Source organism: Hippopotamus amphibius, chromosome 2 (genome assembly GCF_030028045.1).
Source record: "Hippopotamus amphibius kiboko isolate mHipAmp2 chromosome 2, mHipAmp2.hap2, whole genome shotgun sequence".
In the NCBI taxonomy this organism is placed as follows: domain Eukaryota; kingdom Metazoa; phylum Chordata; class Mammalia; order Artiodactyla; family Hippopotamidae; genus Hippopotamus; species Hippopotamus amphibius.
Window position 1 is genome coordinate 181,068,909 of NC_080187.1, and position 15,287 is coordinate 181,084,195.

A 15,287-nucleotide genomic window follows, 5' to 3' on the forward strand; every position below is an offset into this window, starting at 1 on the left:
GTATTTAGGGTTATTTTAAAGAGATTGCCGCCACTATGAAAACATTCCATTGACAGAGTTTTCCTAGACTGAATAAGAAATCCCAGTAGAACATATTCAGGACCCATATAAGTGGGTTTGAGTTTTTTTTCCCCCTCCTCCTTTAAATACAGAAGTGGAATATTTTGGTGGGGAAGAATACTATTTCATGCATTGTACAATAACTCAACAGTGTAATCCTGTGTTAGACTCTTGCTTACCTATAAACACTGACATTAAATCTATAGTGGGTATTTTTAGATTTCAGCACCATGATTACTGAAGAGCTGCATAATAAATAAATAAATAAATAAATAAATAAATAAATATCTAGTTATGGAATGTTAGTCTCACTGCCTGGATGACAGATAGAGACATCAACAGAGGTTTGGTAGGTGGCAGAGTTGAGGGGAACTATGCTGGCTTGTACAGCCCTGTGTCCTGAAAGATGAGAGACGTATAGATGCTCGAATACTAATGGATTTAGGTTAAACTGGGTCTGGCAACAGTATGGTTAACGTGTGTGGTGTGCAGTGTGAGCTCAGCAGTTACTGGGCCAACTGTCTCGGTATTTCTGGGAATCCTGCCTATTCACAGTGCAGGGATTGTTCAATTGCTGCAAAATGTACAAAATGAATTTTACAAAAATGAATTGTAAGGAAGGCCCCATTACAACGATTTTACAGCAAAGATGTCAACATCAATTTTTCTTTCATGCCTAGCTAATGATTAAAACAGCATATTCCATTTGCCTAAGACAATTTATTTCATATTGGCACATCAAAATATTGAAATGCAAAGTTATCTTTACCCTTTTTATTCATTGCTGCTGAACCCATACCATTGTTCAAACCCGGAAAAAATAAAACAAACTTGGCAGGAAATACTTAAAACAAAGGCTCATCAATATTCTCCAATTTGTCAACATCTCAATTACAGCACTGGAAAAAATGTAAATTTCATGTGCTCTAAACACTGAGGGGTCTATTCTCTTGCCAATTCACATGCCTAACTCCCATCAGCGTTAATGGGAGTTACACAAACCCATCAATAATAATAATACTTTGTACATATATTATGCCTTTCATCTAAGGCTCTCAAAGTGCTCTATGAACAAGGGGGCAGCTTCCTAGTCTTTACTCTGGCAAAACCCACAATGAAATACAAAACAGCTTTTGACTCAGCAGGTACAGAATTAGGGATCCCAAGCCTTATTATCAAGCCCCATTTTACTGATGGGAAGCCAGACACAAAGAGGGCCGGTTACTTCCCCAGAGTCCCAGTCTGCACCCTAATTTTATCCCTGAAAAACCAAATTTTTTTCCTTCATTTTCATGTGACTAACAAGATAAACTCCCTCCCTTTGGCTGCTTTTAGCCAAAGAAATCAGAGTGAATGAAAGTCTGGTTCACATTTATGTAGTTTACTGCTAGGCATGTGCTGTGTGAAAGAGACAGTGAAGTCAGGTTTCACATTTTATTGTTTGTTTCTCAGAGTATTTAAAAAATTTGATTTTTCCCCTCCTTTTGGTTTGCTGCACAAACACAGAGGAGGAAAAGATGACCTTTCACCTGTGTAACTGTAGCTCTTTCCCTATCAAGGCATAAAATAATGAAATATTTTTAGGTTCAAAGTGAAGATTTGCATGAATCATTTTAGCAGGGATAGTCCCCAAATTATAAGGCAACATAAATGCATGTATTGTTTTATAGCATATGGCTATTAAAGTTTAATTTAAAATGTGTATGAAAACATTGTCTTTAGTACAATTCATCCCTATTTTTTCTGTTTATCATAATTTGTTTTGAAACTGAATCGTTTTACAGTTTTCCATATGCCTGTTGTGCTAATAAATTCTGAATAAGCAAGAAAACTCTTTTCTAAACTAAAAAACTTGGTTACCAATGAAACATTTTAATATATTTAATTTGAAGAACATAAATTTCCTTCCTAGGTTTTCCATTATACGTCAACCCAAAGACGTAACCTGGGATAAGCATACGTGATTTCAGTCAATATCTTTGTTGACTTTGCCCCGAAGCAGATAATTAATCTTTCCCACAGAAAGCTACTCTGGACAATTCGGTGGGACAAAATATCTTGAAAACATATTTAAAAGACTAATATGGGCATGAGTATGACAAAACACACTCGAGTCTGGCCTTCAAAATTTAGAGTCTTTGGTAAAATACACAATACCTTTCAACATGTGTTTCAGAGCCACTGATGTGGTCAGCCAGGTAGGAAATTCTCCATGCCAAGAGAGTCTCCATTTTCTAGGAATCATAACTGTGTTTTTGTCCCTCACACTCTAGTACAGTAAAATGACTGACTTCCTAGTACTCAGACACATAAGCTACCATGTCCATTCTTTAATCCCACGGAGATATGATTAAAGGAACAAAATCCTACAGGGATCAAATCCTTCAATGTGGCATCAGTGGGTGCGGCTACCCACAACATAGAGGTTTCTGCGTATGGTTTTTACCCAGTGTATCCGTCTCAGAGCTTTTCTCTTTCCTGACCAAAAACAAAAGTAAAAACAACAAGCCAGCAAAACTAACCAAAATGATAAAACTCTATGCCTTGGCCGTGGCCGCAACTGTTCTATGCTCCAAAGCCCTGGGTCTTCCTTCTCTGCCTCCCCTTCTCTCTGGTCCTCTTCCTGCTATCTCGCTGGCCATAACTCAGCCAACCCAACTGAACCAGTCAGTTTTAAATTTCAGTTGGGACCTTCGTGACCTGTTAATGAATCTACAGAGAGGAGAAAAACTCACAGTGTTGAGTTATGCCTGGTGTTGCTAGCTGACTTGGAGTCAGAAATGCTTGAAGCGTTAACGTAATTGCAAGAATGTGAAAAATGAAGCGCTGGGCTCCTGAGCAAAGTGAAAGGTCAAAGCGAGCCTCACACACAACAAGTCTTTGGAAGATAGCCTCATTAGACCATTAAGTCTGCTTCTCCTTTCCCCCTCTTGTACTATGTTTAGGGTGTTTTGTTTTTATTAATAGATACATTCCCTCCTTTGTGGCACAATAATTTGGGGTGGAGGGGAGAGTGGAGTCTTAGAAAGCTTTTCAGATTTACCCACACCGAGGAGTCCTTCTCTAAGACATGGAAAAAGAATGAAGTCACTGTGTTGCAGGTCTACTGAATTTATATACATTTCATCTTCAAAACGCCTTAAAGTTTAGTTTTCTTACATACAATCTAAAGTGGTCTTATAAAAACAGTATAGAAAGCCTAAAGTTCTTCCACAATTTACCATCTGATGGTATTCATTTCTGTGTTAGTTGCAACATGCTTAAACCTAGCTTCTAAGTTGCACCCTTTCACAAGTTAATGGCATCCTAGAAGGGACACTTTTCTAGACTCTTCTAGAATACCAGGAATCCAAAATCCATGGCCAGGAACTTGGAGGAGTAAAGGCACTCACCCTACATCAACCACCCTTTTTTAAATGGCATATATGACTACAGCTCAAGCTGTTAAACTGTCCTCCACTTGGAAGACTGTCTAATGCTTAAATACTGTGGCCATAAACACAGTCATAATAGAGATGAAATAGACCTAGGAGATCAGACACCATCTAATGTAAAATATTAAAAAGTAAAATCTATACACTCTCCTGGCCCACATTCAATAATGCATCTTCCTTTAAATTATCATTTTAGCCATAGAAGAGTCATCCCTACCAATATATAATTGCTCTCTGTGTGATAGGTGAGTCTTAAATGGTAAAATTTATTCTAAATTACTGTAGGCTTCCTTGTCATCTGTAGTTGATGTCCCCCTTGCCTTCCGATTATTCTAATTTTTAGAATTTGTGACAAAAGTCACCATGTCAGCTGAATGGAAATGGAGACAATCTAAGAATTTCAAAATCCATCTTCCCAAAATACGATTCCACATAAAATTCATGCAGTACTTTGGAGTTAATAAGATCAGATTTTTGCATCATGTGTGCTTTAGAGGCATCACTGCTTGATTATAGAAAACCCTTATAGTTGATATTACAAATAAAATATCCCATTTGTAGTAACATTCAAACTACTGCATCATAGCAGCAAAGTAGAACTGTCATTCTAGTTACACACAGGAGTAAAGTGTAGATAACCAAATTTGTAAAAGAATTGGCAGAACTAATCGATTATTATTGTAATGCCTGCTTAAAGATTAGACATCTCACTTTGGCCTTTTTTTTTTTTTTTGATAAGTAATTTAGGTTAAGGAAAGGAAATACTGTCTCCCTAAACAGCAGCTGATTACACTCCCTAACCTGCCACTCTCTTGTTTACAGGAAGGCAGATGTACCAATATCATAAAATACTGAAGTTATTTTAGTCATGCCTTTGCACAAGGAAAATGCTTGACCTTTTACCTTGCTCACTGCTGTTGTCTCCACTCTGGGATGCATGGCCCCCACTGGAGGGCCCTGGGGTGCCTGCTGAGTGGGTGGAAGTTGCATCATCGTGGTCTCGCCAAGATGCAGGATTCTGATGTCAGGAGGCCAAGGAATTTTCCCACAGTTACCATTTCAGCCAGAAATGAGGAACCAAGAGGAAAGGTGCAGAGAGAGACAAAAAATATGTACACATTAGTATTTGGGAAACAAGGCATATATAGATGCCACATTATAGTATGTTGTCTTTTCAGCACTAGGCACCAAAAGAAAGAAAAGATGCTCTAGAATCATGAGGAAGTGATGGTTACACATCAGTGTACGTGTTTGTCAAAACCAACTGAAACAGATGCCTAAAATAGATGCATTTTATTATCCACAAATTATACCTCAATATAGTGAATTTTTAAAGTTAAGGGAAAAAAAAACCTCCTTAAAAATCTAAAAGTCTGCTGTCTTAATTAGGGCACATTCTTCCAAGAAATAGGTCCCAATGCTCTTGGATACCAAATACTTCAGAACATTAACATCTACAAAACTCAGCGACTCCCTTAAAAAATTCACAGATTGTAGAATGTATGGGACAGCTCTTCACATCAAATACATTGCCCTAAAACAGCCTGAACTAACTTTCAAAATTATCATCAACTGATTATACAACTGAGGCAATAATATTCATCACTGCATCAATACCTTCTGCTTTAATTTGCACAAAGAGCAATCAGAAAATGAAACAACTGTGAACTGTTATCCACCTAATAAGATGGATAGGACTTCTTTTTGAACTGCATGGAAGGTTTAAAGTCACAGAGCAGTGCTTTTTCCTGGAAGAACTGCCTGTTTTAAAGGATATGTAAGGTAAGCCAAGAGTTAGAGCTCATGCTACTTTGTTGAGTGTATTCTTCTCCTGTTCCTCCTCCCCTTTCCTGATCATTCCCAATACCCTGCTGTTGCTTAAAGGAAAACAGGAATTCTAATGTACAGGAAGGACTTTATCAGCACCACATGAAGGCAGGCAAGAGATGGAATTTCCTCTGGCAGAAATAGAGAGTAGGAGCACATGAAACAGACCAGCCTTAAGGACAGAGCTGTACACTTGTCACCTGTATGCGATGACTTCAACTAAGCCTGCAGAGCTACTAGCAAGCAAATTTGTTGGGGGAAGGGGCAATACTTTGGGGGCAAAATAATTTAAAAAGCCCCATCAATCTCTCAAAATACACCACTTCTTCTTACAAAACTGGTAAATAAGGACTCAGACTGACATGCCCATAGGCAACATGCTAACATCTTGACCATCGGAAAACAATCTTGCTGTGTTGTCATTATATGTAGTTTATCCAGAAGAAAAAATCAGTCCATCATTTTCCTCAGCTTCAACCCTATAATGTACAAATAGAACATAAAACTTCACCAAAATAAAATCAAGAAACCAAGGTGAGACAAAATAGGAAACTATTCTCATTTGGAACAACAACAACAACAAAAACTATCTGTTTGCCTCTATAGATCTGCTACAAACCACTGTAAACTGGTATTTAGCGTTGTTGATAGATGGTGAAATGACCCAAAGCTCTAGAGATTAATAATGTCTCTAACAAATAATGCTGCTGGCACTGCTATCGGGTAAGCCATTTGATTCAAAGAGAAAAGCTTAAGCAGAAATTTAGTGACTATAACTACAGCACAGGTATAGATCTCTAAAGTAAAGATATGTTTTTGAAAGTAGATTAGGGAAAAAAGTTGAGCAGAATAAAATGAAAACCAAGGTTCTCTGCTGCGTGTATGAAGACAAAGTCGTGCCTGTGCTGCCTCTTTTTATCTAAGTTAGAAACCCCTCCAATAGTTTCAAGCTAAAAGCAAACAGAATACAGGGACTCTTCAAGCTTTGCAGCCTCTTCACGTCAGCTGTTTGCCGGATGGTAATCAGATAAAGACCTAGAAGAATTACGTGAAAAAAAAAAAGAGAGAAAGAAAGAAAGGGAAAGAAAGAAACAATAGCATGGTGAGTTTAGTCCTGGAACAACACTGGCTAGAGCCTTCTTTTAGAAAACGCAATTACTGAGACAGAGTCACCTAAACTAAACTTTGCAACATACACAGCAAGTGATGTAAATTTTATGTGCTGCAGGCTTTTTATTAAGCTGGCTGCTATAAAAGCTCCTTACCCCTCATGAAAATTACAATAATTAACCACTAACACCTCAACTATGTTTTAAGGCAAATGTCATCTAATAGCTATTATAGAATCGTTCAAATGAAGCTCCAGCGAGTCTTTCTGTTTGGGCACTACAGTGACTTTAAGGGATCACTCAGAAGGACTTCCTGCAATGGAAATCACTGGTTTGTCCCCATCAATCAAATCTGTACTGAGTTTTAAAGTCAGGCCTCACTTGTTTAAAATTCAGTTGATCTCCTTCCCTAGTTTCCTGGAAGAGGTGGTCTCTAAACTAAAGGGGTGAAAAATAAGCCACATAAGCAAATATTACTTTTAGATCAGCTGGTTCCTCCAAATGAGTTGGGTCTTTAGTTTTCAGCCCAGTCCTGAAATTTGCTCAAGTTCACTCTCTAACCCACCATGCCCCTGTCTCGCCCCACTTACCTCCCTCACATCCTCAAAGGTGCTGTCCTACAAAAGTGTCACGAGATATTTATTTCCATAGAGTGTCCCAAGTGTTAATCTAGTTTGAGAGACTGACACAAGCTAGTACCAGGACATTCATCTAACTTGAAAGTAGGAAAAACAGCTGAATCCCTCTGGGGTTTCATGGTTGAAGAATTACCCCAAAGTTGTCTGTATTCAGCTACACCCTGGTGACTTGATCAAATACAAAGACAAATATTGATAATCTGGCCAATAAAAAAGTGCTACCTCCTCGAACAAAAAACTTTGGAAGCAGCACAGATAGATACAATATAGTCCTTTGCCCATATCACTGGTTTGTTCTTAGACTGAAATATTTGTTTGTATCACAACTCCTTTCTTCTTCTTCTTTTCCCTCCCTAAATAGTTTCCAAGTTTACATCTTTCAAGAATAACTGCCTGGCTTTCTGCCAAATTATATGCAGAAGTTTAGTGAATCTTGAAACCAAAGTGGCATATGAAAGCATATAAAACACATGACGTACATAGGAAAATAAGGAGAACTGCTCTCTGTGTGCATGTGTGTGGATGAGTAGTCAGGTAGATGCATTCCACAATAAACGTCCTGTTCCTCAGCCAAAAGCATCATGAAGACATCCGAGGGCAAGGAGGAAACATGTTTCTATTCCCAGAGGCTTTAATAATTAGGAGTCAAATATGGTACTCTTCTTGCTCTTACGTAATTGCAACTGCGTTAAAGAGCAGTGTTAGCAGGAGAAAAGCAGTGAATACTGAGTGAAGCACAATAGAAAGAGATGGAAAATAGATACAAGGAGCTAGGTCTCCAGAGGCAGCATTTTCTATTTGCTGGGCTACAGACTCACAGCTGATAATGCAAGTTGTAATTAATATAAAAGCAGGAGACAAGATGGGGAGAGCTTGTAGTAGCGGGGCCACAGGAGATCACTGCTGCTCTCCTCTGTTTCTCATTTACACACAGCTTTCCCTAGAAAACACAATTCTGCCAGTGTTTTCTCCCTTGAAAGTTAAAAAAAATTGATTTAGCACCATCATTGAATTCTGCTAAATCTAGGAAAGAGCATAGAGAGGACAGGCGTCTCCGGGCATAAAAAGCAACTCCTCCACACGCCTCTTTTGTTGAGGTTGCAGATATGGTAGAAATTATAACATTTTACACCATTATGGCATTTCTAGGGGAAGGGGGGGAACCTGCCTATAGCACAGTATTTAATAAGTCCCAGTGAATTGGTGGTATTGCCCTGTTGAAATGACTCCACACAGCTCATGGTTCTTCTGTTACAGAAAGACAACGGAGTAAAATGTGTAAGTGTTTCTAAATAAATACAAAACTGAACCGGGAAGTAAAATAGGCTTCCAGGAGTAAAAAACAGAAGCCATACTACACAAGTTCTATCTAAAATAATCTGAAACTTGTCTTTGACCCCCAAATGAAAAGGTGATGCAATGGATGTGGTATAGGAGAAAAGGCTTAAATTGGAATTAAGACTCAAGGGTGCCACCTCCAACTGTCATGTGACTTTAGGTGGTGAACTTCATTTCCCTGGGACTTGTTTCCTTTCTCTCTTTAAAATTAAGAAGTCAGAAGTCAGACAAAATAATCCCTAAGGTCACTTCCACTTCTTATGTCTATTATCAAAAAATACTTTAAGCATTTGATTTTCTAGCACCTACACAATTAAAAACACCATATATACCACGCCAAAAATAATACACAAACCATATATAACAAGCCAAAAATAATACACAAACTTGGAAAATACTGTAAAGTAATTCAGAATATTTACTTGTAGGTAGACAGTAGGAATAAACATATATAAAGATATTTTAATCGGCAAACGGAGCATGCAAAACCAATTTGACTCGAGATGTTCCAACAACAAAGGCAAGATATTCTTGTATCAGTACACATAATCAATGTAACTTACAGATTTCCTATGACTTTAAGATGTTTTAACTCCTAATTAACATTGTGCAAAAATTATTTTTAAAAATAAGAGGAAGACTCCTATCATGAAGTAGTCAAGCCTACAAAAGTTAAAAATGGTAATTGTACAGTTTGAAAAAAATGTTGGAATTTCAACTTCGTTATTCTAAAGTTGACATAAGAACTCAGGAGAACTCTGTATGCTTTCAGAACGTGGACTCACTCTTTAAAAATGTAAATAGAGCCGGGGTCTTTCCCTCATCTCCCGGCTTCCACCCTCTATTAAGCTTTGGGAATTAATATATGAGCAACTCTCACGGAAGTGGCAAGTATTCTTTGCAAATGATTCCTCCTCCGTCTAATGGAGCAACTTTTAGAGAAGACAGATTTCTTATATCGTTGGTATACTATCATATTATAAAATGTCTCCTATAATTTTGAATTGTGTTGGGATATTGTATAGAACATTTAGCCTGAAAAAAATAGGAAAATGAATTTTGTAAGTATCAAAGTTTTAATTTGATTAGTGAATGTCTGTGGTTGTCAAATGCACCTGTTTACTTTCACCTCAAAACAGCTCCCCTGAAAGCATACTCCAAATGCACAACCTACATGATTTCACTAACATAATTATTCTCGATGGGAAATTGACAGAAAAGCCATCAACCATCAGAAACTACACAACAGCAACCGAAAACCCATGCCCCCAGCCAGGTCTCCTTGAGTTGGTGGACAGAACTCAGCGGTAGAACTTTATGGGAACGAACAGGTCCCCCAAGACCTTGGATAACACATCATGAGGTCTAATCTTACACTAGAACATAAGAAACCATCTGATAAACGAAATCATTAATATTATTAATGTTATTTTCAAATCCCAGTGTTTCCCCCTTGATATTCTATAGACCAATCACTTAAAGCTCTCTCTCCTCGCTGCCCACTCCCGGCTGATTTTTCAGATGCTTGCCCGTATTCTGTCAGGAACAAGGTTCTGAGGATTCTCCCCTTTGACTTAACCCATTTTTAAAAACTGTATAGACATAAATAAATTTGACGTATTCAGCGATGCAAAAGAAAACAACAAAATATCTTCATTTAAATTACAGCTTTCAAAATAGAAATTAAAATAATTTTTCTTTTATTAGCCATGTTATCAGAGCCAGTCAATTTTCAGGCACCTGCCATTAATTATTAGTAGATACAATTGTATTTTCTTCCCTATACTTAATTCATTCAAAAAAGTAAAATGTAGTTCCTTACACACATTAATTAGGAATAACAATATAACCATATGCACTTCAGGCGAACTGAGCTTAGGTCAAAGAATGTATTTCAAAAACATAGTTCATTTATCTAAACTTAATCTAAAGATATGAAATATATCTCGTCTGCACTAGATCTAAAGACCTGAACTAAAATTATGTAAAGTAGAAAACGTGATATCACCTATCATTCAGAAATACTACAGACTAGGAAAAGCATGATCACGCCACAACAGTTTTCAAGTTGAAACTTTTTTTTCAAGAATTGGTTTCTTGACATGTTTATTTTAAACATAATTAATTTGAATGTCTGGGAAATTTAACATGAACTGCAGCTGGAAAACAGAGTTCTATTTCCTTTCACCATCATATTTTTTCTCCTCAATATTCCAAAGAACACTGTAATAGCTGTTTCCTACCTATAACAATTACTCTTATGTTATAATATGTTAAAATACTTTATAATATTAAAAATAGTAGCAAGTATTCACTATGAATCTACTAAACATGACAAAATAGTGGCCAGTGTTGCAAATCTTATTTTCTATTTAATTCCAAACTTCCTTTCATCAGTATGCCCATCATGTAAGTGTCAATAAGAAATGAACAAATTCAGTATCGTCACTGAATTTAACATATGGAAGGTAAGACATTATGGCTGTCTTCTTTTAATGCATCTATGTTAAATCAGATCATTTATATAAAATTACAGAATGTGAAAACAGCATGACAACAGCCTGATTTACTAAGCAACAGCATGTAAAACTCATTCTTAAAAGTCAGCAAAAATGCTTGTTTTCAAGATATTTATATCAATTACTTTTATTATATTTCTATTTTAAAATTTTTTAATAAAAAAATCAAGTTATTTTGGTACCTAATATTTCACTCCCGACGCTCCCCTCTTTGCTTTCCACTACTACGCAGAATCACACACTTGTTCTTTCTTTTCTCTCTCTCACTCTCTCTCGCCCTGCCCGCTCCTTCCTTAAACACACACACACACAAACATACATACTCACACAAAGTAGCTTGATACCACTTAATAAGGATAGAGGTGTATGTGTTTTGGGGGTGTCAAACAGCTGTCACAAACTGTCACCTCCAGAAGAGAAACCTTGGCACACAACAAATTAAACTACACTTCTTTTTTAGCTGTCATTATTCATAGCCAATAAGTTGAAATGCTCTCAGCATTTCATGTGCAAATAAAACCACGAGGAAGCCAGTAGATCAGAATAGTGGGCCAACAGATAAAACAGAGAAAACAACATGCTGTCTCAGTCCTTCTGAAGTGGCTTCTCATCACCCCTGCACCAGCGAGCACCAAATGAGATCCAGCCTGGGGCAATGTATTAAATATGCATATCAAAGCAAATGAAAAAGTAAACCTGGAGATTCAAATTGGATACATTTACATGCTGAAAATGTCCCACTCTACCACTTTTCAGGTAGTGGGTCTGAGGTATTTTCACTTTTTTTGTGGCTGGGGGGTTGAGGGAGGAAGGCAAGCTTGCAGAAGAGGATGACGCATAAGAGGCTTCACTTTGCAGGGGGAGACCTGGAAATGAATACATTCCATATACCTATGGTACAGAAGTATCAAAAATGGTAAAAACTCTCCAAGGTTTTCTCTTGCCTTCTGCATAAAATTCAAGTGCATGGCAAACTTCACTATCTCCCACTCGGTTTGCTGGTGGAACAAATTATTGCTTCCTTTCAAAACAAATAGCAGGGAGCTAAAGTTAAAATATAATAGTTCAGACTCTAGGAAATAAAAGGCTTTAAATTATGATGCCCAATGAGGTGGCAAGCCCTCATGGGTTCAAAATAAATCATATTTACTTGATTGGGGGCCTCAAAGAGAAGCAACAAATGTTACAGTTGATTCTTTTATTCAAAGATGATGATTGTTACATTATAAAAGCACTATCTTCTTAGGTACAATTTCTTTCTTGAGTGTAACCTAATATTACAATAGTTCCATAAACTGGCATTGTCTATTAGCCAATACTATCAACAGCCTAGTTTATCTGATCTCTTCTATGTAAACATCAGCATGCTCTAGTTCCATACATCCACTTGAAAAAACCGTTGCCAAGAAACTGTTCTAGAAAACCAAGTAGTCAAGCCCCCTAGAAATGGCACAAGAAAAGCTTTTGGCTGCAGACAACTGTGAACTTTTCATCCTACAAACCATTTAACTAGATTTCTTCCCATTACCCCCAATAGTGCAAAATACATAGGAATTTAGAAACAGGAAGCAATGAAAACAAACAAGTAAATGAATAACAACAAATACTTTGAACGGAGTGTCATGCCTTGCAGACCACAATCACACATCATACGGCCACATAGCAGCAGATAAACTTTCCACAACTGCTTGTTGCACCCGTCTGATTTCAGTGAATACACTCAATATACAAAAGAGCTCCCCAACGTTTACCCCGTGGTGACGGAAAGAGACAAGAGTAAAGATAGGCATGGGAGCTTTCAATGCCACAGTATTTATTCTGTCTCAGAAGTGGACTTCAGGACTGAGGTTTCCTTTCTTTTTCTTCCTTCCTTCCTTCCTTTCCTTTCCTTTCCTTTCTTTTATTTTTTTTTTAACTTTCATCCTTAGGCTTATGTGGCTTTCCATACAGCACAAAAACTAATAATTACAATCTGTGACTGTGTATTATCAAAACTTTTGGAGACGGCGGGGGAGAAACTTATTCTTAAGGCATCTCAACTCATTCCTCTTAACACCCAGGAGTGGGGGGTGATGGTGGTGATACAAAGTGCCTTCAAGCCTCGACGCCCATTTAACTCCATGGAGTCTTAAATTAATATTTCAGGCACCAAGTTTGTAGACTATAGCCTATATCATTTAGGTTGTGAGTTCAATTGACTGTAATCTATAGACACCCTGTCCCCCACCCCCAGGCTTCAGTTCCTATAAATAAACTGCTGTTCACACCCACTCTTTAACCTCGCCACTCTTGCCTTTCCTACCAGCTGCAATCTTTCTTCTCTTTGCTTCTTTTTCAAATTTTAAGTCTCACTACATATGCTTTTTTTTTTCGCATCAGATTCACTAGCTCAGTTCCAAAATAGGATTAAAAACAGAGAATAGAAAGAAATCTCCCTTCCTCGCCTGACACACAGTCCCTCCTTACTATATTCTCTGTCCTCATCCACCAACTAAGTGTTAAAATTCAACCACTAACCTATGCTTACTCACTCACAAGTCCCTTCAGCTTTCTGTAATACATGGTTAATATTTGTTTCATCAAAGTTACTGCCTTTTATTATGAATGTGCTTCAGGCACTTGGCAATAAGTCCATATACTGACAATAAGTTTCTATATAGCAAAAGCTCAGAAAACTATAATGTGTTCACTCCTTTTATTTCAAATGCAATGCAAGATTGCCAATAATTCTCAGAACTGTCATCTCTGCAAAAGACTGAGAAATCAGCCCTCACGCCCCAATTCTCTTTTCCTTCAGTCCTCTCCCCCACCCTGTCCAGCTAGCTTTCTTGCCTCTTTCTCTCCCTGCTGCACTGATTACGGAGTTGAGAAAGCAGAAAAGGCAGCGGTCACCATATCAAACAGACAATTTGCTAACACTCAAGTCACCAAATCCAGGAAACTTTACACATTAAGAGCACAAATCACTCTATCAACTCCCTGCGTTTTTTGGTTCTCAACATAAATAAGGAGGGGGGTCCAAGAAAGGGGAAACGGAGATGAAAGGTATGGCAGAAGTACTGAGAAAGGGAGTAAAAGACCCCCAGAGAGACCAGATTATTTCAAAAGAGAACTCAATCAGTGGAGCTAGAGGTTACAACAAATTTTTCAAAAATGCTTTGCCCAGTGGTCTTAAAAAAATGCCAAAGGCTCATAGACTTACATGGTCAGCGAGATTTGTGGAGGAGCCTGAAAGTTCTTCGTGATCTGACTTGGAGCTGCCGTCTCTTTCATCAATGACGAGGTCTATGGGCATTTTCCCCTTCAAACAGCTAATGTACCGGTGGCAGAAGTTATCACACAGTTCATGGACCTAGAAGGAGGGTCATGGTGGAGGGTTCAGCTTGTATTGTTGTTGTTGTTGTCATGGTTTTGTTTCATTTTTAAAGGGAAAAAAATATCAGGTTGCAAGGTTACATTTGGAAAGAGCAACAGTGCTATGTCTTCCAAACTAACTCTAATTAATGGGTGTAATAGTTGAAGGCGAGGAAACAATAGAGCAATTGTTGTAACAGATATTATTCTCCAGAGACTTCCCTGAGCAACAAGTTACAATGAAGGGAGCAGGAACAGGACTGGAAATAACTGGGTTCTGACTGGGAAAATCCGATTTGATGATAACATCAAAACGTTAGAACGCTGGGACTGGGAACAGCATTAGCATTTGCGATTCAATCAGCTAGGAATTTTGTATGTTTCCAGGGGAAAGTGACCGAGCTGCAGAGCAATGTAAAGACACCCCAGCGAGGATGATTCCCTCTGCTAGCACCTAATGCACGCTCTGGGCCTAATAGAGACGCAAGGAGGCTGAATGTCCAGTAACACAAATGGTTTGCTGCATTTCAAAATAATCCTGAATGCAGGGGGGTAAGAAGGGGGGGAGGCGGCTACTTTAAAAGACAGGGCTGTCCTAATTCACCCATCCTCTGAGCCCCTGGGTGGATAAGGAATTTGAAAGAAGGACATGGTAACAAGTTGCTCAAAACCTCTCCAGGTGCTCAACCCTTCAGACTGGAGGTTTGCTCAAAACATCCCAACTCAACCAGGAGAGGGAAGTGACTAAATCGAAGTGGGGAGTGTCATTTCCTGCTTACCTTTTCTAACTCCAAAAGATGAAACCTTAGTACTTGTATTGCTTGTATCATCTGGAAGAAAAGTTTAGAGTGTGGAGTTAAGGCTCTGTGACTCCTGTGACTCCGAGGTTTCTAGCGGGGGATGGTGAGGGAATTGGGCTGGGAGAAGACAGAGGCCAAGCGGCCAGGCAAAACTCACACATCAAGAAATCGTCAGAAAAACCAAGTGATTACTGATCATCTCTGCCTC

The 15,287-nt window shown here is 38.2% G+C and overlaps 1 protein-coding gene across 5 annotated transcripts in view; it reads right to left on the minus strand.

The window, feature by feature from the left end:
• Nucleotides 1-15,287, minus strand: part of MEIS2 (Meis homeobox 2) — a 199,137-nt gene that overhangs the window by 177,984 nt on the left and 5,866 nt on the right. For all 5 annotated transcript variants that reach the window (XM_057723833.1, XM_057723835.1, XM_057723836.1 and 2 more), the window contains exons 5-7: nt 15,059-15,109; nt 14,128-14,277; nt 4,398-4,512 (exon numbers count right to left, since the gene is read on the minus strand). In XM_057723833.1, the coding sequence (XP_057579816.1) occupies nt 4,398-4,512; nt 14,128-14,277; nt 15,059-15,109 (316 nt within the window). The remainder of the gene's footprint in view (nt 1-4,397; nt 4,513-14,127; nt 14,278-15,058; nt 15,110-15,287) is intronic.